The sequence below is a fragment of the Gopherus flavomarginatus genome, chromosome 1 (genome assembly GCF_025201925.1).
Source record: "Gopherus flavomarginatus isolate rGopFla2 chromosome 1, rGopFla2.mat.asm, whole genome shotgun sequence".
Lineage (NCBI taxonomy): Eukaryota > Metazoa > Chordata > Testudines > Testudinidae > Gopherus > Gopherus flavomarginatus.
The window spans coordinates 159,014,647-159,038,145 of NC_066617.1; the positions used below are offsets into that span (position 1 = coordinate 159,014,647).

Genomic DNA, 23,499 nt, shown 5'->3' on the forward strand with positions numbered 1-23,499 from the left:
TCCCTGAGCTCTCTCCTGTTGACTCCTGTCCTCCAGCTTGGTGAGAGGCGCAGGCAGAGTTGACGGGGGAGCGGCAGCAGTCGATGCACCATAGTGAAGACACCATGGTAAGTCGATCTAAGTATGTCCACTTCAGCTACGTTATTCACGTAGCTGAAGTTGTGTAACTTAGATCAATTCCACCCCCCCAGTGTAGACCAGGCCTAAGGGTATGTCTACACTTGAAGCTGGGGAAGTGAATCGCAAGTTGAGGAGACATACCTGTGCTAGCTCTAATCAATCTAACATACTAAAACTAGAATGTGGCCATGGCAGCACAAGCTGCAAGAGGGACTAGCTTCCCCAAGTACATAGCTAGCCTCTCTGATGGGCAAGCACTCAGGGCAGCTAGCTCCTCCTGCCACTCATGTTGCCATGGCTCCATTCCACTTTTAGCATGCTAGCTCAATCAGAACTACCACAAGTGTGCTTCCTCAAGCTGGGAATCACACCCCAGCTCCACCTGTAGATGTACGCTAAGTACAACGAGACACAATCTTTTCAGCAAAATGGCTTACTGAGGGGGTGACATGCATGCCTCACTATGCCAGCTGAAGGAAAGGCCGTTGTCAACTGCAGAGGAGTCAGCTGACATCAACCATGTGGATCATAATCTGAATGGACTGAGGCTTTCATGATGAGGCAAATTTTTCATGCATTGAGAGCCCTGGAAATTGAAGTCCTCTGTTTAGCCACAAAGCAGGTACAGCATGGGGGGCAGCTATGCAAGCTTCTCAGGATGGGACCCATTATAGCAATCACAGAACACTTCAGTGCCCATGTCCATTCAGTCCTTGCTCTCAGCAAGGAAGCCAGTTTTTGTCACCTGTGATGGATTCTGCAATGTGGACAACACATTCAATTTCTATAAATATGTTGATATAATTACAAGAAAGAAACAGAAAATTTAAAAAGGGATGGAGGAATGGATGACTGGGGTGTGTGTTAGCCTCTTTATGTTAATAGCCAAACCTTGTGCTCATGCAAGTCGCGTTGTCGCTGTAAGGCCAGTGTTACTTGCTTCTCTGCCTTCTTAAGCAGCTTCCCATCCTCCTGAAGCGCATGAGTGGTGCGCAGTTCCCGGATCAGTTCCAATCGCTTCTCCTTCCCTTCAAACATCTTCCAAATAAAATTAACAGCCATGGGAATTAAACAGAAGATAAAATCTGAGAGTTTTGCAAACAGAAACTATCCTTTTCCTCCAAAGTTAGAGTCATCGGTTTCCGATACCAAATTCTCTATCTGTAGCACATGAACCTTTGAGGAAAATCCCTGGTGCTACTGACAGGAAACCAAACTGTCTGTAATGAATCCAAGGCCATATCCAGACACACCCCATAGCTGTCAGCTAAACCCCACATATGCTGGATGAAGGGCAGAACTCAGGGCCTTCTGCTCCAGAGAACAGACAGGTCTCTATTACTCAAAGAAGAACCTCTATTATCTTTCAGTTGCATTAAGACTCACCCAGCCTTCTAGCCACTGGAGGGCATGACAAACAGACTTTGCAGATAGATATCTGTATACCCAGAAAGGGTTAGCGTTAAACACATTCTGGACTGGACTTTAAATTGCGGGCAGAATTGCCAGCCACATCAATTTAAAAAAAATCAGATATTCCCCTCCCCCCCCCCCCCCAAAAAAAAAAAAGATTTCTTTATGATGTTTAAAAGCGAAATCTCATTTCTTTAGGCAGTCTACTGATTTTTGAATTTTGAGAAAGACACTCTTCCCTCCCCTGTGGGGAGGGGGAGAAGGTGGGTCTTGTTTCAGGCAGAAAATTCAACCTCAAGTATGCACTGAATACCATAAGAAATCTGGGGCAAGCCAATCTTCTCTTTCCCTTGACTAATAGGAATGGCTCTCTTCCTCATCCCTCCTCTGCCAGCTCCACCATGCACCCTCTTGGACACTCCTCAGCTCTTTCCCCATGATGCCCCTTGCCCCCATCTCCTCCCCTGGACCATGTCCTTTTCTTTTCTCCCTTGTTCCAGTATCCATTGTCTGCTGCCCTTCCTCATACATAAGCCCAGCAATAGAAGGACAGACGAACAGATAGGGTGCCTCTTCCTCACCTCCCTCAGGGACTGTTCAGATTGTTTAGCACCATTCAGTGCAGCAGTAAGGTAGTGGGGAGGGTGTTGCTACTGCTGTTGCCCTCTGTGATGTCCCCAGAACCAATCCCTTCAGTTTTCCCTGCTTGATGCAGTGACTGCTGCCCTGCTGTGTGTGTGCAGTGGTGGGGAGTGGAGGCTCTGTGGGACAGAGTGGTGCACTCTGGGGTGATAGGTAGGAAACGCAGTCCGAGTCACCAGCCCACATGTCCAAAAGCGTCACACCCAAGTCAGACAGAAATTTCTGAGCTGGACCACAGTTGCTGGTAAGAAGCCTCTAAAAATTATGGGAAGCCTTGGTGGGGAGGCTCTCAAAATTTTTGTGCGAGTCAACATCTCTACAATGGAGTCAAAGACATCATTCCTATCAGGCCACTTCGAATGGGGGAAAGACTCAAGAAACCCAATTTTCGTATCAAACCATTTTCAAAACTGCATTATTTATTGTCACAGAGGCTATCATCTCTCACCTGTGCGCTGTATAAAAACTAAAACAATCGTCAGTAAAACAGCTAATCCCAATGGTACAGAGAGAAGCAGCAGGTTTATAAAACAGACACCTCTCCCCCCAAGATATGCAAAATGATCAAAAGTGACTAGACCTGTACAGAAAGGCCCAACACCAAGTCCTGAATACAGCCATAAAGGATATCAGCGGATATTCTCAGGGAGCGTCCCACAGATAGGAACCTAGGAGTTCCTGTCAGAAATTTGAGATGGAAAGCAAAGACTTCAGCCTTGGAAGGATATGGATACGAGGACATGTTGCTCAACCACCTCAGGCCTGGATTAGTTCAGTGCTATTAGGAACAGATTTTTTAATACACTCTCAATAACTCCTTTCAGTATTTTGAAGACAGAAATAGTCAAAGGGACACAGAATACCATGTTCTGAATAGCTCTGCCTCGGATTAACTTCTGCAAAAAGATCACTGCCAGTTCCAGCTCCTCTTCTCTCTGCCAACACACAACAATAATCCAGTTACAATTATGTATTTATTTTAGGGAGGAAGCAGAAGGAAAACTGAATGAGCCATCCATCTAACTAGCTTTCTCAGAATACAATTAATATACCTAGTTTCTCGTGGGTTTTAATCATCACTCTTCCGATTTCCAGAGAACGGAAGAAGAGTCAGAAAAATATAAATGTCTATATTTTAACAAAATATGGGACAGACAGACTACACAAAGATTTACACTGGGGATTCTGAAAGGGAGTTCCGTGAAGAGTAACATAAATGATATGGAGGGATGGCAAGAATTACAATCTGGATTAAAAGAACTATATAACGTAGCTTGACTAACTGGTGACTAAAATGGGAACACAATTATCATTCATATGTATTAATAGTTCTAAACACTAAAAAAGGGGAACATTTAGGAAATTTCCCCTGAGTTTCATTCTCCTGGTAAGGCTTATTAGTGTAGCATAGTGAGTTTGAAGACCCAGTGAATGAAAATTTTGAAGTAAAGAAGGTGTATTATTTTGGGGTTTGTAACAGGGTGTGCTGTCCCTTTAAGAAAGGCTACAGGCCTACTGTAGCTTGTTCCTGATTTCAGCTCAGCACAAAGGCATAGTGGCACAGGGGCCATCTTTTCTTGGTGCTCGCCCCCTCCCCTCCACCCCTGCCCCGTCCCTCCCTCGCCCCCTTGCAACCCCTTCCCCAAAGTCCCCATCCCAACTCCGCCCCCTCCCTGCTCCTATTGCACTCCTTCCCCAAATCTCCACCCCGGCCCCGCCTCTTCCCCAAGCATGCTGCATTCCCCCTCCTCCTGCCTCCCCTCCCTCCCAGCGCTTGCCGCCACGAAACAGCTGTTTTGTGGCGGGAAGTGCTGGGAGCTAGGGGGAGAAGCGGGGATGTGGTGTGCTCAAGGGAGACGGCAGAGCGGAGGTGAACTGAGGCATGCAGCTGCTGATGGGTGCAAAGCACCCACCAATTTTTCGCTGTGGGTGCTCCAGCCCCAGAGCACCCATGGAATCGGCACCTATGCATAGCGGGAAATGGGGCAGGACTATGTAAGGCAAACTCTTATGCTCAGTCTAGAGTTATCAGGGCATGGTTCCTCTTGCTGAGGTCCCTGGAAAGGGCCAGGATGGGACAGCTTAGGAGCTAGAAGGTCTGGGAGGAAGCATGTGAAAGTGCTTGGTGAGGCCTGGAGAGGAGACGGGGATGGACTCCCAGAGAGGTTGTTCAGTGGAGTAGAAAACAGCTTGTGTGCCCTGCACTGTGGGGAAAAGAATCAGACTTGTGGGGAATGCAGAAGGAAAGGGCCTAGGATGAGAGAAGTGGAGTGGGCTTGGGGCCTGGTGCATGCAACTGCTCTAACTTAAGGGTCTCTCCCAGCCTGGAGCTTCCGAAAAGCCCCTTCCCTTCCTTGTATCATGCGGGAAAACCTAAACAGACTATGTTGTTACTCCAGAAAGAAAGAACTTTATAGTTTGGTTGGTAAGTTAAACCATTGAGAATCACCCAGCCAGCCAGAGGAGAAACTGAGGCATAAAATGCCTTACTGGCAGAGGGAGACTGTGAACCAGAGAGGAAACTAAGACAGCTGCCACGTGTTGTATTAATTAGGATGGAATATACAGTCCAAAGACTCAAAGGTGTTTACATGGGCCTGAAACTACCCTATATTAAACCATTTTAAATAAGGTTTGGGGTCTGGTATACAGAGAGCTCAGCTGGTTTAGCACCATGGCAAATACTAAAAAGGATTTTTAAGGGTTTTAGATTAAAGATACAGGAGAGAGAGAAAAACAGCATTTGAAATGTAAAGTATTAAGGTTTTCATTTTAATAGCACTCCTTATTTCCTCTCCCTTTAGCTGGAGAGACTTGTTAGAAAGAAGCCCCCTCGTTTAACAGTAATGTATAGTATATACAGTACATACGGTAATAACTGTCCTTATTTGGGGGGAAGGGGAGAAGTTAGTTAAGATAGACTGGAGCTGCTGGAGTTTTTAAAGTCCAATCCTGTTTTCTAAAAGACAAAACAAGATGAACACACACAAAACAGAGAGCGAAAAGAACAGCAGAGATAGACAATACAATTTCCATCTCTGACGTTAAGTCTCACTTGCACTTCATCACCAGAGAAACACAGACACAGCACATGATCTTATCAGCCACTCTGAGACCCGGCAAACTTGTACTAAAATTGGGCTGTTTAGGGCACTGCATTTAGCTGCTTCTCTCTGGTCACAGGCTTACAGCAGTACTGCAAAATACAGTCTTGGTTGCCTAAGCCAGACTCTTATTAGAGAGAAGGAAAAAGGAGAGGGACAGGAGAGAGAAGAAATTAGGTGGAGAAGGGGAAGAACACACAAAGGGTCGGGGGATATGTGTGACGGTCTCATATCCCAGGTGGTGGCTGTGACTGAGCCAGAGCCAGTGGAGGTGGCAATATCATTTGGCTCCCTCTCTGTGGTCAGGATTAGGATGAAGAAGATCCAGAGTCCCAGGAGACAGTGGGGGATGGCAGCCACAATGGTTGCCATCTTTCAGTCAGCTAGAGACACAGTAGTCAGCTTTCTACAGTCTCTTTTTCAGGACACCAAAAGAGATTGATGGATGGAGTAGCCCATCCCCTCATTATTTTGTCCACAAGCCAGGCCCAATTTCTCACACATCAATTTTGGTTCACTGATTTCCAGTCTCTTACTTTTCTTGTTTACCTGGAATGGCCTTAGCACAGTCCGTGAATTACAGCACTAGGCCTTTTCGTTTTGACTGATTCATTCTGTCTGACTGTTCTACTTTTTCTCCCATCAACATTTACTGTTACAGGTAATTGTGACACTTCACACGTTTTTGCTCACTTTTTACAGTTGAGCTCACAATTAGAATAAATTTATAGGTCCAATTATGACAAACATACACCAAATGCTAGAGAAGTAAAAACAACCCCCTACAGGGTTTATTTACATTCTTGTGGGATGGCGGATGCAGAGCTACTCCCTGTATTTGGAGCTGTACAGCTGGTAAGTTTTGTGCAACTCCATGAATGATTTTTCTTGACAGTGAGGAAAACGTCACTGCTTTTCTCTTCCCAGCAGAATTCCTGAGGGGATGCAGAAACCTATCACATGCACCCTGAAGAAGCAGGAGGGGGCAGGGGATCTACAGGCAGAATGAGGATTAGAGGAGCCTGGAGAAGACAGTGGGGACTGCGTAGGGTATTGGAGCGAGCAAAGGACAGCCTCTGAGGTTGTGAGTGTCACAGTTCCTGAGATAAATGCACCTCTGACGCTTTTATGGCCTTGTGGGAACATCCACTTAAGTCTCTAGCTGTCACCTTTCTTGGAGCAGTATCCTGTCATCTACTTCTTCTAGACCTGGGACTTAGAACAAAAGTATCAGAGAAATCATATCCTGAAAACAACTAACAGTTTATATGCCTGAGTACCTTACCAGGTGTCACCCATCTCTCATAGGGAGACCCTGGTAAGTTTCAAGTACTTCAGGTCCTTTCTCGGGGCCCATAACTGGGTCACAGTCTCATGTCAGTTCTTGGCTTGAGTGAGAACGACCTCTCTCCCTCTGTCAGGGTGGTCATTTGATACAGTTTTCAGTTCTTTGCCAGGCTGTTGTGAGGGAAAGGGGAAGAGTTGTGGAGAACTGGATAAGTCTCTTCCATTCTGTCAGTCTTCTATTACATTCCCTTCTGTCCCTGTCACTCCAGCTTGCCACACATGGCCTCCTGAGATGCTCATCTCTCAGCCAATACCTCCATGATGGTTGTGACAGAAGTATCATCTTGTTCACAGAAAGCCCTGGCATCCAAGAGGGGTAATTGCAGAAGAAGCCCTACTCAGTCCCTGCATGATGAGAGATTCTAGCAGGGGAGGCTTGATGAGACTGCCGCATGCATGAGTGTAATGCCTGATGCAAGACGCTCAGCAGTCCTGCAGAGGATGTGAAAGCATCAGAAGCTGAAGCTAGCCTGAGGTATTACCTATCTAAGGCCATTTGAATAGAGCCCTGCAAATCTGTGGATATCTGTAAATGCATTGTTTACCATCTTTGCCGATTAGATAAGGATCCACATTTTTGTATGGTTCTACAGTAAGACTTCAACTGAAGAACTGGACAGGAAGCTGGTAGGATTTATTTGGGTGAAATTCAATGGTATTGGATCTATCATAATGAAGCCACACAATCTCTAAATAGACAATCAAGAATGACTGGTGTTTGGAAAAATGTTTATCATGGAAAAAAAAAAAAGTACTTTGGAACCTGCTTTAAAAAAAAACCCAACAACTCTTAGGGAGTATTTTTTGGGTTAAGGAAGAAAAACCCTGAACAGCTCACCAAGAAGGGACAAGGTACGGGGGTGTAAGAAGACCCACCAAACACTAATTTATTTTGGACTAATATTATAGCCTAATGTTGGAGAATGTTGTGCTACTTAAAACTGATTCTCTGTACCTATCAAGGTTCTCATAGTGCAGTAATCAGGTGAAAGTCTAATGCTATGCTGCCTGTCAGTTTTATTTTTAAGTAAAAAACATTGTACAGAAGACAAAACTAACTAGCTCTCATATTTTCCTGGACACTCCTTGAGTAACTTGATAGTGACTAATACAGGATTTACAGTAAAAACTTCTAAAAACATCAAACTTACAGTTGACGGTCTTAGCAGTGTTGGAGTTAGGGGCCGAGGAACAGGTTTTGTTATCTTCTGAAGGAAACGAAGGGGCTTCTTTGGCTCCTTAACTTTATTCTTCTTCTCTAGCAGTGCCTGAAAAAGTCATACAATTTAGGCTCTTTCCATACAGGGTTCGAAAACTGTACTAGATAGCACACGACACTAGGGCTCAGTCTTGCTGTTATGGAATTACAATGGGAGTTGAGGGCATTCAGCACCTTGCACAACTGTACCTTTAATTTTCTTACTACTCCTTCCATCTCAGCTCAAAAGTCAGGTGTTGTACATTATTGTTAAATAAGGTGGTCAGAAGACCTTGATGGAGTTTCAAGTAAGGCATGGGGATAAGTGTATATTTACAGTACCTTGCTGGCAAGTGCATAGACTGACACTCACTCTCTGGAAATGAGTCCAGAAGGTGTTTGATCTTAACCCCTAATATACTACATTCTGGAAAAGCACAGCTGGAGAATGAGTTTACATTTCTAAAAAATGGAAATTCTGCTGAATCAATTACCTATGAATTATTTTTGCACTTTAAGTAATTACTTAGTATCAAGTACAGAGGCAACTTTCTTTGCAAACTGAAAGCAGTTAACAGCCTTTATAAACCAATCATAAATAATATTCTTCCATAACTGGAATATGACCCCCTCTCTAGGCATATTTGTTAAAAGTGCCAGATGTTAGAGTGCACAAAACATCACAAATACAGTGTTTGAGGACAAAGCGAAAAATGATATTTGAGGGGGTCTGTGACACACCGTACCTCAAAGTAGCACCCTGTAACCCCCTATATTCATCATTCGTATATAGTTGTGATACTTCATACAAAAGTAATGTAAGATATAAAAGATCATGATCTGCGGGAAAATTTATTGTTTTGTCAATATATATTATTGTTAGTGTGTATGAAGTTATGAGATTTTGCTATACAGTTGTTATTCAAATATGTTGTGGGTTTCCAAGTCACCCACTGCTATTTCCCAATAAAGGAGGTGACTCAGGCGGGTGTTAAATGACCACTGACCATCAGGAGAATTGTAAACAAGAGATCTGCAATTCAATAAAGAGACGTTGTGCAAGCACCACACAATGAAGACTGCTCAACTCTATGACTCAGTTGTTCAAACAATGGGGATTGCTGAACTCTGTGACTCAGCAAGGACATGTCTAGGCCAGTATCTTCCCTGGGATATTAATTGAGAGTGAAAAAATAAGGGACAGGGGCCTCATGAGGCTACTTCTCTTCTCCCCTACCTAAACTGAAGGCAAAAAGAATGCTGAGAAAACAAAGACTTTCAACTGAGGAGATTGGTCCCAGGCTAAGAAGGAAATTCAGCCTGTGTATGAAGGACTGTAACCTACCTGCAACATCCAGTGAGAAAAGCTGTTTGATTCAACTCTTGCTTAGTCTAAAGGTTTAGGATTTAGAATGCATGTTTACTTTTTATTTTCTTAAGGTAACTATCTCTGACCTTTATGCCTTCCATGTATAACCACTTAAAATCTATCTTTCTGTAGTTAAACTTATTTTCATGTTTTATCCTTACCAGTGAGATTGTCTAAAGTGCTTGGGGAATCTGCTCAGATTACAAAGGCTGGTGCATGTCCACTATCCTTTGACAGAGTGGCAAACTAATTAATGAGCTTGAATTGTTGAAGAAAAGGTCTTGAGCAGTGTAAGAAGGTATATTTCTGTGGTGCAAGGCAGAGGGCTTGGGAGATTTGCTGGTGTTTCCCTGTGTATAGCTCAAGAGTGAGTTGGAGATCATTCATGCAACTTAGCTAGGTGTACCTCTGCATGTTGGTGGACAGCACCTGGAGGGGTTTGCTGCTTGTCACTGGCAAAGCAATATGAGAGACAGCCTCAGCTGGAGAGTTAAGGGGGCACAGCAGTCCCACAGTTCCAGGTTGTACCCTAGGAATCCTGTCACAGATTTGCAAATTTCTTCAGTCTAAATCAAATCTTAGAGTCTCATGTACACATCTCCTCTTATATAAAGTTTCAGAACACTTCCCCTCCCATTCACAACTGTATACTCTTGATACCTGGAGGGCTCTAAAAATCAATATTGAATGCAGGGTACACTTCAGAAAATATCTAGCTCTGTTGGTTATAATCCATATAAAATTTTAAAAATACTGCTGTTATAGCTTCAGTTATTAGATAACTAAACTGGTACATTTCAGAAACTTTTGAAGATAGAAGTTTTTTCCCCTCATATGTTCGCACTTTTTTATTCAGAGCCAGAGAATACAAAGATGTTGCATGAAGAAAACAGAACAAGGAACCAGCAAAAAAGCTCTCAGCCTTTCCAGACTACTGTACTCTTTTCAGGAGTCTGATTTCTCTTGCATACCCCCAGGTTTCACCTCACTTAAAAATCACTTGCTTACAAAAGCAAACATTAAATACAAAGAACTGTCACAGCACACTATTACTGAAAAATTGCTTACTTTCTCATACTTACCATTCAATTACAAAATAAATCAATGGGAATATAAATATTGTACATATATTTCAGTGTATACTATACAGAGCCATACAAACAAGTAATTGTCTATATGAAATCTTAGTCTGTACTGACTTTGCTAGTGCTTTTTATGTAGCCTCTTGTAAAACTAGGCAAATATCTAGATAAGTTGATGCACCCTGGAAGACCTCTGCGTACCCCTGGTTGAGAACCATTGACTTAAGGAAATGGAGGCTTAGGTGACCTTTCAGTGGGATTCTATTTGTCCCTAGAGAAGGAGAACAAAGGCAAAAATTAAGGGAATTTAGCCAGGAAAGTGGACTGAAGAACATATACACCAGGCCCTTTAAGATAACCTTGAGAAAGTATTCCACAAACAGGGTAAAAAGTGTAAACATCTGAATATCCCATTTTAATTAATACTTCTCACATATTAAGTTGTTAGACAATTTTTCTGAACTTGGGTGCAAAATATTTTCCTTGAGAGTAGATCCTTCTTGTAGAGGAGACAGAACTGAGTGGTGCGTGCCAGCTGATTAGATACAAGAACCAGGACCACCCTGGACAATGTGGGACCACCCAGATCACTTGTGCCCCTTTTTCATTGTCCTGGAGAACACTGAACAGAAAAGGATAGTTATGCTCTTGGCCGTTAGAGAAAATGCATGACTGTAGCTACGGACACTGTATGACATCACTGATACATCTTGGCTGACCAGGACTGGAGGTTTAGCTCTTACGACCTATTTAATCACTCTAATCTTTTGTCATTAACTTTGGATTAAGTTGTTCCATGAATGATTTTCCCTGTTCTTGAAACTGGCATCAATTTACCAATTAACCCTGATTCCAACTAACAGTGACCTTCTGAGTTCCCCCAGGCAACAGCACAAAGGAGGACAGGGATGATGGACCCTGAAAGATTAAGCAACTTCTGGAGAAGACAACTGGAATCTCTCACAATGGTATGTTGGTGTGAGAGACCTTCGTTCTTATCCAAGACATCACAGACCTGTCAGATGTGATAATCTGACATCTATGACTATGTCCAGAAGTGACAGACTGCGTGACATCATTTAGCTGTTGGCAGTGTTGACAAATTCATGTTATTACAGAATACAATCTGGACTGTGTGACGGCTCCCTTATGGGCCTTTTCCAGAAAGTGTGCTCCAATGAACAGGTCGTCTTAGCACAGGTATATACAAACCCTTTTTTGCCCAAAGAAAATACTTTGGAAAACATCCTTAGAGGCAGGTAAGCCAAAAGCAAAGCAGCATAGTGGTAACATTATGTGTTGCATGTGAAGTTGAGAGATTTTCTCTGAGAGGCTTGTGTAATAAGTGCAAATAGGTGTTCTTAAGATCAATTAGTGATAGATTTTTTTCTTTAGAACTTGTTGCTATGTTGGAATTCAGGGTATCCATCCTGAACTGTGGTGATAACAGGAATCTGTTCAAGAATTTCCAGCTGAGCACTCCTCAGACTTTGGCATTTTTGGGTACTGGCAAGAGGATTGACTAGAGCCCTAAGCCTTCTTGTTCCCTAGGAAATCAATTATCCTAGTTTGAAGAAGATGGCGTTTTAGTCTTCATACTCTGAGGTTTCAATTGGAGGAAGAGGGAGATGCCAATAACCCTGGTTTTAGAGTGTGTCATTTAATTCTAAAATGTAAGCCAAGCTTCTCTCCCATTTCTTCCCACATTTCCTTTTTTACAGGAACTTGTATCTGGAGGAATACAGAGTCCACCTAATACTCTGGAGAATGGTTTCAGGTTACTTCTCAAAAAACTGATTTTGAGTTTTCTACTGTGTGGTATCTAGCCCCAAGTCTGAAAAAAGCTGCTTATGCTCTCAGAAAGACAAATGAGTATCCTCTGAATTTCCTGGGCCTTTTTGTCCCTTTAGAGCCTTTACCATGGGAAAATTTGTATTGTGGTAAACTAGAAATGGAAGAGATGGAGGAACAGAGTGTCCTTGAATGGCTTGCTCATCTTTTACTGGGAAAACCGAGTCTTAGAAATTTCCTTTGTAGAGAAGTGACTCCTGGGCTCAGAATCTGCAGCTTCCTTCCTGATGCCTTTAACCTTTCCTCCACTGCTTCTCAGATTTATAGGGAGGAAAACAAGATTAATTAGCCTCTCAGGGCCCAACCACTGAGCATATTCTGATTTTACAAGGTTCCCTCCTCCTATTATTTGTAGGACAGAAGGAGACTACCACTAAAGAGGGGATCTGAAGGGAGAACTGTACTGCTGCTGTGCTAGAGAAGTAAGGGTAACACTTGAAAAGATCACTCTTAAGATGATCCCTAAGTGGTTTCCTTGAACTTTATAGCTGCTCTCTAAATCCCTTTCTGAGAAAAGGCCAGAGGAAGCTTTCGCATGGCACAGCCATGTTGATTCACCGAATCCTGCAGAAATAGCTCTAAAAGAGCTGACTCACACCTTGCTAAAGAAAGCAAGGTAAACAGTCAGAAATAAGTGGTAAGCCAAGAGGCCTTTTACTGCCTGCTTTTTTCAAGTCTGGGTTGCTCTCTCTATCATCCCTCCAGGGCTGGCTGTGTGGATGAGAGTAAGAAAGCGGCAGGGCTTGGTCAACCCACAGCAAGTAGGGTTATGTTAGTCCATGCATTTTTGCACCCTTTTCTGCCAACTTCTTTCTCTGGCTGCCTGTGAGGTGTTCTTGACAGAACAGCCTGCCCAGACATGCTACACTAGAAGCTGCTGCAGCCAGCTACCTCAGTATCAGAAAGGAGTTTCCCGCAATCTTGTTGCAGAGCCCCCCCACAGCTAAACAACAGCCCAACCATGCTTAGAATCCAATAAGCTGACTATTAAGATTAAAACAATCAGAAAAGAATTCTTTTTTTCCCCTTGTTCCTTGGAGCAGAAAAACTTAAGTCTCCCTGCCATTGATGGAGCCAGTTCAAGCTGACTAGCAGGATCTTCAGGGATGTGGCCATCCCCATCCTGCCTTGATTGACAGGTCTGGCTCTGCCTCCAAGTAACCACAGGTAGGAGTAAGACCCATTGTAATAGATTTGCAGATTTTCTCAGAAAAAAGAATGTGTATTTTAGGTGTTTTTAATGCAATAAATAGATGTTTTTGAAAAGTCCATCACAGTAGACCTGATCCATAGCTGGTGTAAATCAGTGATGCTCCATTGAAGTCACTGGAGCTATGCTGATTTATACCAGGCAAGAATCTGGCCCACTATCTCTATTTTCACTCTGAATTAAGTCTCCCCTTCTCCATCTATTTCTCTCAGCTGACACCAAGGACAAGAGCCATCATTACTGACCAGCCAACTCTGGGGATCACTTGTAATCCATGACTACAGTTTGGGAATCTTCACTATAGTCTGTCAAAAACATAAGAAGTCCTTTAGACAGACAGACAGACAATGCAGTTGCTGAAATTGGAATTTAGCCAGAAAACCATGAGCTAACATCTCTAACTCTTGGAAGAATGCCAGGAGTCTCTGGTCATCTGATCATGACCACAGGTGGTCAAGACCTTGGTTTTATGCAGAAGACACATGACACCTCCAATAGCATAGAGCAGGGGCAGGCAACTATGGCCTGTGGGCTGCATCCAGCCCGTCAGACCTTTTCATCTGGCCCTCAAGCTCCACTGCTCTTCTCCAGGACTCCGGCTGGGAAGCGGGGTCAGGGGCTTGCCGCGCTCTGGCTGAGGTCTGGTGCTTGTGTGATGGGCGTGAGGGCATGCATGTTACTCTGGCTGCACAACCCAAACATGCCTCCTGTGCCATCAGAGCCTGGAGCGTGCAAGCCCACTTGCCTGCTACTTGTTCGCTTAGGTGACTCTGATGTTTTAGTAGTGTTAATTTTCCATTGTTGAAGATAAAACAAAGAGTAGTTGGCCAGGGAGTGCTCAGTGACAGTTTTCAAAGTTGTGGGCTGTCAGGACCTACATGGGAGGAGATTTCTGAGAACAGGGGGCTGGTGAATCTCAATTGCAATGACTGGAAGCTGATGCCCAACAAATCCAGGCTAGAGAGAAAGGGCGTAGAAAGGGGGTAAGTTTGGTTAATTATTGTAATATGTTATGATGGTATATTTATAATAGTAAGTAAGGTTTTATGTTTATTTCCAAAGTGTATCTTCAATAAAGTTTATTTGAATATCTCTGAAGTGTTAATTTCATGAGCATTCATGGTCCACCATACAATTTCCATACCCAGGTGGGGCCCTCAGGCCAAAAAGTTTGCCCACCCCGGCATACAGTCTACAAGCGTAGGGGGCATTCGTTCAGTACTGATTCCATAAAAGATAGCTCCTTAGCACTTCCTACACATCTCAAGTTTTTTCCTTGAAAATTTTCCCTCCAAGTAGCGACCAAATCCAACACAGTCTATCATAAGGTTAGATGACTGAATTTGAGGTAGTATGGTAGTTATTTCAACGCAAGATTTCAGTTCTATTAACAGAAAGTTACTGCCTGTATTAAATATATTATTGTGCTACACTAAAACAAGAAAAAAAATTACACACACACACACACACACACAATGCATGACTAAATATTTCTTATCAACTGGATTTGAAGATAAATCTAATAAAACTGACAACTGTGTATATAATAAATATTATTTACTTTAGGAATACTTTATCCAATAGGCCTGATTTTCAAAAACACAAGTCTGTAATTGCAACACAAGATGCATGCCTTACAGTTCACCTAATTTCAAATGTAAATTGACACTGGTCATTTACATGTGTGGACAACAGATTTGCTTGCACAGTTGTAGTGACGGCATATGCATTTTATGTATTCAGAAAATCAGACAATACTTATCTAAGTTGTTAGGTAACTGCAGTGATCTGCTTCCTCTGTTCTAATCCAATTTGGATAAGTTGGGACAATTGACCTACTTTACTTCAGATGTGCAGAATTTTGAAACTTCTGATCCTGCATTGATTTAAATAATAATAATTTGACATTTTAACCAATAGGTTTGCCGTATTTTTTAAATATTTTAAAGGGATGGGGGAAAAGAAGGCAAGCATGAGGAGGAGAATTGCTGATTTACATCAGATTTCACAATCCTATCACATTTTCATAGGGCCAAAGAAACAAATAGGAGGAAAAATGGATGTTCGTGAATGACTGGGGATGGGAAAGAAAGCAAGCTACTCCTTTCACTAAACTAGGAAGCTTTCCACAGGGTAGGCACAGAAGACGGAAAATGTGGAAAAGAGAAAAAAAAAAAAAGGGAGACTAGTTGAATTCAGAACAGTACCCATCACGCCACGTGACAACCTGCTAGTTATTAATGTTTGATATGTTCTCTCCCTGAAGATGGCCTTATTTCAGTCTTTATAAAAGCATTAAGAGGGGAATTTAGGAAGTGAATTTGGAGATAGTTGACAGATGTGCCTTCCCAATTGCACTTCCATGTAAGGTGCATCTCAAATCTAGAAAGAATTTGCTTGCTCTTGGCTGCAGCACCGTACCTGGTGAACCTGTGCCAGCTCCATATCTAGCCTAGAAGTCCGCTTAATAAATCCTTCTTTAGTGGTGGTAGTCTTGGGTTTCGGCGCTTTGGTCTGGGGCTGAGTAACAGAGTGTGGGAGAGATGCCTCCAGTTCAAGCAATCCTAGAAAAGGGGGAGTGGGAGTACGAGACAGGGTGGAAGAAGAGAGAGATACCTGAATTGTTGTACACACTTATGCCAACATTTTTAGCCAATATCTAATTTAAGATTTTCCAAGCTGCCTTACCCTCATAGGTGTTAAGAAAGTGGTTTTTTACTACATAACGTTCAGAATGGTTGTCCGGAAAGTAACCAATTCTGGACAGAGGTCCATAGGGCTGCGACGCATAGTCAGTATAGTCCCTGATGACATCTCGTCTCTCCAACTTCCCCTCCACATTCTTCCCTTTAGCTATCAGCTTTCTCATTGCTGAAAAGGAATTGCAACCATGAGACATTCCCTGACACAAACAGTTCTGAAAAAGTCATAACCTAAGAAATTCAGTCAGGCTGTCATTCCTCTAGTAAGAAGTGTGGACGACAGACTAATATGGCCCAAGGAGTTTTACCGTGTGGTCTGTGGATGCCCTCATCTTGAATACACAGCTTCAGCCTTGTAAAAATGGAGTGGAGGGAGATAGCTTGGTATGGAAACTAAGTCCCCCTTATAATAATTTTCCTTATCCTCCAAATTACCTTTTATATGTTCATGTTTAATTTTTCTCACTCTCTCTTCTTTGTCTTGCTGACGGTTAAACCAGTGGGTGTCCAAGCGATTGACATCCACTTCGTTCTGATCCTCCTCTCGTCTCCTCAAAAGGTTCTTTAAAACTTCCAGTCGAACATCTTGCAATCTTCAAGAGAAAAAGAGGCATGATATAAATGGAGGTGCTCATAGAGCTCCCAAGCCGCACTGCTATATTTAAACACAACTTACCTAATGACCTATCTGTAAAATACATCCAGACTGCAAATACAACATTTTAGTCTTTTCATTTTTAAAAGTGAGTTTATCCTTGGTGCAAGGTGTTGGGTAATAGCTTCTTTCACCAAAAAGTGTCCCAAAATCAGTGTACTTCAATTTCAGTTTGGTTCCTCCATGCCCATTCAGAATTACCTCTATTCTGAATACACCAACAAGAGTGCCATTTGTGGTGGTGGGTTTTTGGATGAATTGAGGAACTGGACTCAAATTACAAAAAATGATGACCTTCAGTCACTAATGAATACGCAACCTAGAGATAAAAGTTCATGCATCCTACTGCCGATCCCCTGACCTACCTGATTTCAAATTCCACCTAGGTTCCTTACAACTGAAAGAGCAACACTGCATATAATTTGTACCTACTTTTCTATTTCCTGTTCTCTAAAGGCCCATTCCTTCCTTTCCATGTCATCCATCATCTTCCTCCTCTTCTCAGTTTGTGAGAGATCACTAAGTGGTGGCAGAGTTGCTTCCCAGGCACGTTTCTCCCGGGCACGTTCAATCATCTCCACCTCAGCTTGTCCTGCTGGAAGACCCCGCCCTTACAGGGAAAAGAAGCAGTAGTTCTTTAGAAAGACTGTGGGGCAGGGCAATATCCATGAGTAACATATAAAGCTATTATAGCGATGAGCACAGTAGAAAACCCTACAGTAAATAGAGACTAAATACTTGAAAGATGGAAGTTAACAAATCTAAGGCAACTAGCTCAGTGAGTTTTTAAAATGTGAATAGCCTGCAGTTACCATGGTTATAGTAACATTAAAAAGGCGGTTGTAATTCCTCTTGCTCCTGGGCATAAAGAGATCCATTTGGGGGCAGGAAAATGTAAGAAAGAAACTTCCCTTCCATGGTACAGCATTACATATTTAGATACATTTTGAGGATAGACACCTTACTTTGCAGCATCCAGCATTTACCACTGTTGGAGGCAGGTGGCATTCATAGTAGTGGAAAGAAAAATGAAAATCATCATCATAATTTGCACTTACAATATCTATTGCCATTTAACTAAATGATCTAAAAACATCTTACAAAATGCCTCACAACTGGCCTGTTGTGTAGGTAAATATTTTTATTACACCCATTTTAAAGCTAGATAAACTGATATATCCCAATGAAACATGGCAAGGTAATGTTAAAGCTGAGAGAACTGACATCTGACAGAGAGAAACAGCAATTCTGCCATTCTCAAGGGAAGAGAGCACAATTATTGTAAAGAAATGTTTCTGGTTCTTCCAACTCACCCCAAGTGAGAGTGGCAAGTGTCAGCAGTTCAGGGATTGAACCCAGAGGTACTACATATTCTGGGGAATACGGGTCAGTCTGAGCTTCACCATCCCGGTAATCCGTCTGTGTACCCAGAGTTCGTGATGTGGGGGAGCGTGATCTGTCACTGGTGATGGAGGGGTAAACATATGGCTCTGTTCTAAAAAACAAACACAAGCCAGAACATGTTTTTGTATATGTTGTCACATTAATGTTTTAAAACCTGAGATAATATTCATTACAGATGCGATTTTCAAAAGTGCTCAGCTTTACCTTAACTCTGCTCCCATTGAAATCAATGGAGTTGACTTGAGTGAGAGCAGTTAGGCCTTTGCTGAGCACTTCTGAAAATCCCTCCCTACGTGAACCTAAACCATGATCTTTCTGCATCAAGAAGCTTAAACTGTTACATGCAAGTATCTAAACACATATGTATATTACAGCATTGTATTTAAGGATTAAGGGCCAAATGTAGCCTGATGCAAGTAGCTGCAACTTGATGGAAGTATTTGGGCCAAATTCAACAGTGAGATAAACAATGATGTAAGTTTCATGTCTGGTGTAATAACTTGCACTGATCTGGCATTCAGTGGGTAGGCAAAATAAATCTATTGGAAAGGGGTGTAGCTTGAAAAACAATTAACAGAAGAATACAAGATAAAGCAGGACTGCTGTATTTTAACTTATCCCTGTGCCTTTTCAATACAAACAGGAAATAATTCAATTCCTCCATACGTAAGCACAATTCCAGTGATTTCACTGGGAGCTGTACTCGTTTATGTCACGTCTGAATTTGGTGTGTCGTCATCCCCCCTGCTTCCCCACCCCACCCCTAGGAATACCAAGGATATCCTAATATAAGAATATTGTATGCAAACAAACAGTAGTGCAACCCATTTGATAAAATCAGCAACAAACATCTCAAAGTGTGGCTATATCAGACATTTCCTCTCCTCTAAGACTCAGACATTTGTCTCTCTGTTTCTTGCACCATGTGGTGCTGCTTACAGATCCCAAACACTGTCTGAACTAAGCTGTAGGCATCTGGCCCTAACTTGCTTTTTCTGGGATTTCATATTGGTGGACAGATTCTTTCTGAACTTTTAATGAGTTCTCACTATTGCTTCACTTTTAAAAATAATAGTCTCCTGTAGTCATTTGTGGCTAAAGATTGACCTGTTGTAACTGTTTTTCTAAACCTCACCACTTACTTTGCCACTGCATAAGCAACATTTAGTGGAAATGGCTTATGAAAGGGGATGAAAGGTCTGCAAAGAGAGAAAACATGTTTAAGACAACAGCCATGGGAGTAAGATGCACAATAACACAATATTACAGCTTAGCAAAACTGTGGACCAGATCCTCAGATGTTGTAAAACAGTGTAGCGCCACTGACTTCAGTGCTGATTTACAACAGCTAAGGATCTGTTTCTGCACGTTTAAGAACACATATTAGTTAGGAGTTCTTTAATCTCTTACAGAGACTCTGCCATTATTTCTTAACCAATATGTGAGAACTGTTGTTCTATCAAAATGGAAAAATTCTTCCTCATTCAAAGCGCCCACTTTGCTTTTAATTTAAGCAACTTCCTACACTGGCCCAACACCATTAATTTAAAGGGACTCACCATTGATTTACAGTGGGGTGAGAAGAGGAGAATCAGGACCAACATTGTTAATGGTTTAGTTCATATTATATATATTTATTTTAGTTAGGATTGAGAGAGACAATATGAAGACTGGTTGGCTCAGATGTAGGTCTGTTACTATACTGTCCCACTACAAAGTTCTCCCCTTGTACATTACTACATATTTTTCTCCCCACCAAAAAAGCACTTGCCTTGAAAACCTTCACATAATATGAGGTGTGTGTGACGACAGTCCAATTCACATTCACTATTTATAAAGTTATGCACTGGTTTATTGTGATGTTCACTGTTCTTTATACAAGTCTCCCCTCTTCAGCTTACTCCGATCTTTCTAACTCTCCCCCCCTCCAAAAAATATATATATTTCTCCCACCTAAAAACAGCTTTGAATTCTATCTGCCAAAGAATTAAAGCATTAGTTGTTAATGCTAAAAAATTCAGAGACAATGGCTGCTAAACTAGGCCAGTAAACTCTTTAAACACTAAGCTGGGGTAGTGGGACAGCATGGCTGGATCTGTGTCCTCAAGTTCTAATTTCTGAGATACTATATAATAAATTTTGAGTGCTGGAAGGTCTCAAGATAGCAGCTGCTAAAATCATGTTGTAATTCAAGTTGGGGTTGAACAGAAAGAGAGTTACCAAAATAAGGTTACTATTGAGTGTATTCTCGGGATTGTATGTATGTTTGGGTTTCTTTAAATCCGGAAGTGGAATCCTATGACATAAATCAGCTTTAAAGGTCCATCATATTTTAAGTTTATCTAATATGATTGTTTCCTTCAGTGCAGGAAGATAGTTTTAAAGTGAAATGTGCTTGAAGTCCTAAGTATTATTATTATTACTACTATTATTTGGTGGGAGGGATAGTTCAGTGGTTTGAGCATTAGCCTGCTAAACCCAGGCTTGTGAGTTCAATCCTTGAGGGGCCACTTAGGATCTGGGGCAAAAATCTGTCTGGGGATTGGTCCTGCTTTGAGCAGGGGGTTGGACTGGAAGTCCCTTCCAACCCTGACAGTCTATGATTAATAATTCCTGCTTAGAAACATACACTAGGAATTTCCATGTCAGAGGAGACTAAATATTAACCTAGTTTCATTACCAAGCATTCCTAATAGCCTCTTTAAGACGCTTTTAAAAAGTTTAAGTTAAAATTGTGGCAGTGAACAAGCCAGTCTGTGTCTTCCTTTTGCTAAAATAACTCTAAACATCTTTGATTAATTTTTACCAGACTAACAAAATGTGCTGGATTTAAAAGGGGCTAAGTTCATTAATAGCATAACACAAGTCCCCAGAAGTAAAGGCAGTTGAGCCTGCACACGAGCCATGAATATGTGCCAAACTGGAAACTCTTGTATCGTGGCATTTAGCAGTTGTTTCAAGTCCTATACTAATTGAAACCAATGCCAGGACTCCAGTATAATTCTAGGGGAGGTGTGGTTCTGAAAGAGGAGTCATTCTTATGATGAAAAGTTAAATTGTAGTTCCCTCTGCCTGTTTCAGTGGTAGCAAAACTGAAGTTAAAAATCCCTCTTTTATATTTCCAAGAGACTGGAAAACCACAATAGCTGGGTCAGCTGCATTTCTCCCTTGGTATGACTGGGTCTAATGCCAAAGGCTATGCGTAAGCAACTACTAAGCAGACTGGCTGTTGAACTTGCCTACACAAGTTAAGTATTTCACATTTTTTCAGTGCTCGGTCACACAACGGACTGGATTCTAATCTCAATGGCGACAGTGTTCCAGAGCAACTCCACTGATGTCACTGGAGTTACACCAGTGTCAGAGGCAAAGTGACAGATTGGAATGTGGCCTATTCCATATATGGTAGTCATTAATTCATTCCTTACCGTTCAAAATACTTGTAGCGGTTCCTTCCACTAATTTCAGGATCTTCATACACAATTTGAGGAATCTGAAGAGAAGGTTGAGATCTAAAAAGCCAAAACCAGATCAAAATATTTTCAGAGAGTATGTTCAAAGCAGTTGATTTTTTTTAAGATACTGTTTTAACTATACTTCAATGCATCATCAAAACGTATACACCTCAAACTCTATAATGAAGTAGCAGCAAACACCTATATCTGCATAAGTAAGATCGAGATTATGAGTTTACATTACTCTATAGTCTGTCACATGACACTGCAGCTCTAAACTTAATGAAAATTTCACACTGTGAATATATAAAGTCAGTCATTTATTACTTCTGTTAAAATAAAATTCGGGACAGGAGACTATTGCTCAAAGAAGATTAACCACCTGGAAAATCTGAATTTGTAAAATTCTGTTACTTTTATTTGTATATGTGGGCATGCAAAAGAATCTGAATATATTTGTATGGTACAAAATACAAGGGAGGGGACGAAGCAAATGAAGGAGAAGAGTCTCCCTCTCTAACTAAAAATGGCTACACAGATTTTGATCAAACCTGGAAATGACAGACTGGCTCTAAAATTTTCATTCCACATTCTCCACCAGTAAAGAATTAGGCTGACCTTGCGGATAGCTTAAGGAGTGTACTGGCTGGAATACAGCCTTTGTAAAAATAGCCAATACTCCCCCCACCACCACCGCAATTTTCCATCCTGGAGAACCCTACACTGAGTTTGAAGTAGGGCAACAGACTGTATAATTTCCTGTCCATGTCTTCTTAGAGGTTGTACATTACTTAGAGAGCTCAAGAGACCATGAATGAAAGAGGTTACAGACAGGAAATAAGAGTTCCCTGAAAAACCTCATGCCACGGCACCAGCTAAGAACCCTAGGTAAGTCATTCCACAAGTTCAAAAAGGTCACACTTAGCCATTTTTAAGACTATCTTTGGCAACTTACCAGAAGCCTGAAACTAATTTATATAAAATGAAGCTGTTTGTTGTTGCCCTAATTTTAAATCCAGAGGTGTGGCTTACACAGACAGATTACCAGTAGGAAATGTGGTTTGACTATTTGGATTGAACAGAGTACTGCCTGCTGTGATCTGCTGAGTCCAAGAACCTCATATCACAGGTTCAAGAGTTGCATTCTGGAACTCAGAGACCCATAGTTTAAGCCAACCACTACCACAAACACTGGACAAAATGAGACTTCATCAACCTTCTCTGGCGTACAATACATTGCAGAGGTTGTTTAAAATCATCCTTTCCCAGCACCTGATGTATTACCTGATGTATTGCAACAAAATAATATTTGGGTCAAGATGCTGGTATCTGAACCTGAAATGCTTTCTTGGCTCTGACAAACCTTTAATTGCAAAATTTTGCTTACAGTTCAAATTGGTTAATTGAGCAGATGGCTTTTGCTACTGGCATTGTCTCCACATGTCAGAGTGCTTCTCCATCCAGATTCTTATTTCATTCAGCACATGCGGGTACTTATTTTCATGATCTAACTGTTTTAGCATAAGCTACTTATCTCATTATAGTACAGCTATAGCCATAATAGGGACTGGGCAAATAGCCCCTTCTTACTCCACATATCTGCTCCTTGTGTATCTCTGAGTTACATCTGCTGACTTTACTGACACAAACAAGCATTCACTCCTGTTAGCCATGCAAAACCAACACAGCTACTGGTGAGCAATCTGGGTTACGTTCTGCCTCTTGCATCAGCCACACTATCAACTAGAGCTGATGATGGGGATGCTGGACATTTTTCATTAATTAATTTCTTTAATGTTTTATTTTAAGAAATCTGTTCAAATTTCAACAAATTTCAAGCAGTTCTACTGTCAATTAACTTCCTGTTGCAAAACTACTACTAATGGAAGTATAAGAGGCAGAAAAAGCCCAGTTAGATTTTCAAGTCCTGGGTGCAGTTTGAGGTGC

At 41.8% G+C, this 23,499-nt stretch overlaps 1 protein-coding gene across 1 annotated transcript in view; it reads right to left on the bottom strand.

Annotated features, from left to right (window-relative positions):
* The window catches only part of CFAP91 (cilia and flagella associated protein 91), a 61,598-nt gene that overhangs the window by 30,064 nt on the left and 8,035 nt on the right, over positions 1-23,499 (bottom strand). The window contains exons 4-13 of the mRNA XM_050962842.1: positions 21,526-21,609; positions 19,240-19,296; positions 18,007-18,188; positions 17,126-17,303; positions 16,474-16,631; positions 16,025-16,207; positions 15,758-15,900; positions 7,778-7,894; positions 3,039-3,110; positions 1,012-1,158 (exon numbers count right to left, since the gene is read on the bottom strand). Coding sequence (XP_050818799.1) covers positions 1,012-1,158; positions 3,039-3,110; positions 7,778-7,894; positions 15,758-15,900; positions 16,025-16,207; positions 16,474-16,631; positions 17,126-17,303; positions 18,007-18,188; positions 19,240-19,296; positions 21,526-21,609 — 1,321 coding nt within the window. The remainder of the gene's footprint in view (positions 1-1,011; positions 1,159-3,038; positions 3,111-7,777; positions 7,895-15,757; positions 15,901-16,024; positions 16,208-16,473; positions 16,632-17,125; positions 17,304-18,006; positions 18,189-19,239; positions 19,297-21,525; positions 21,610-23,499) is intronic.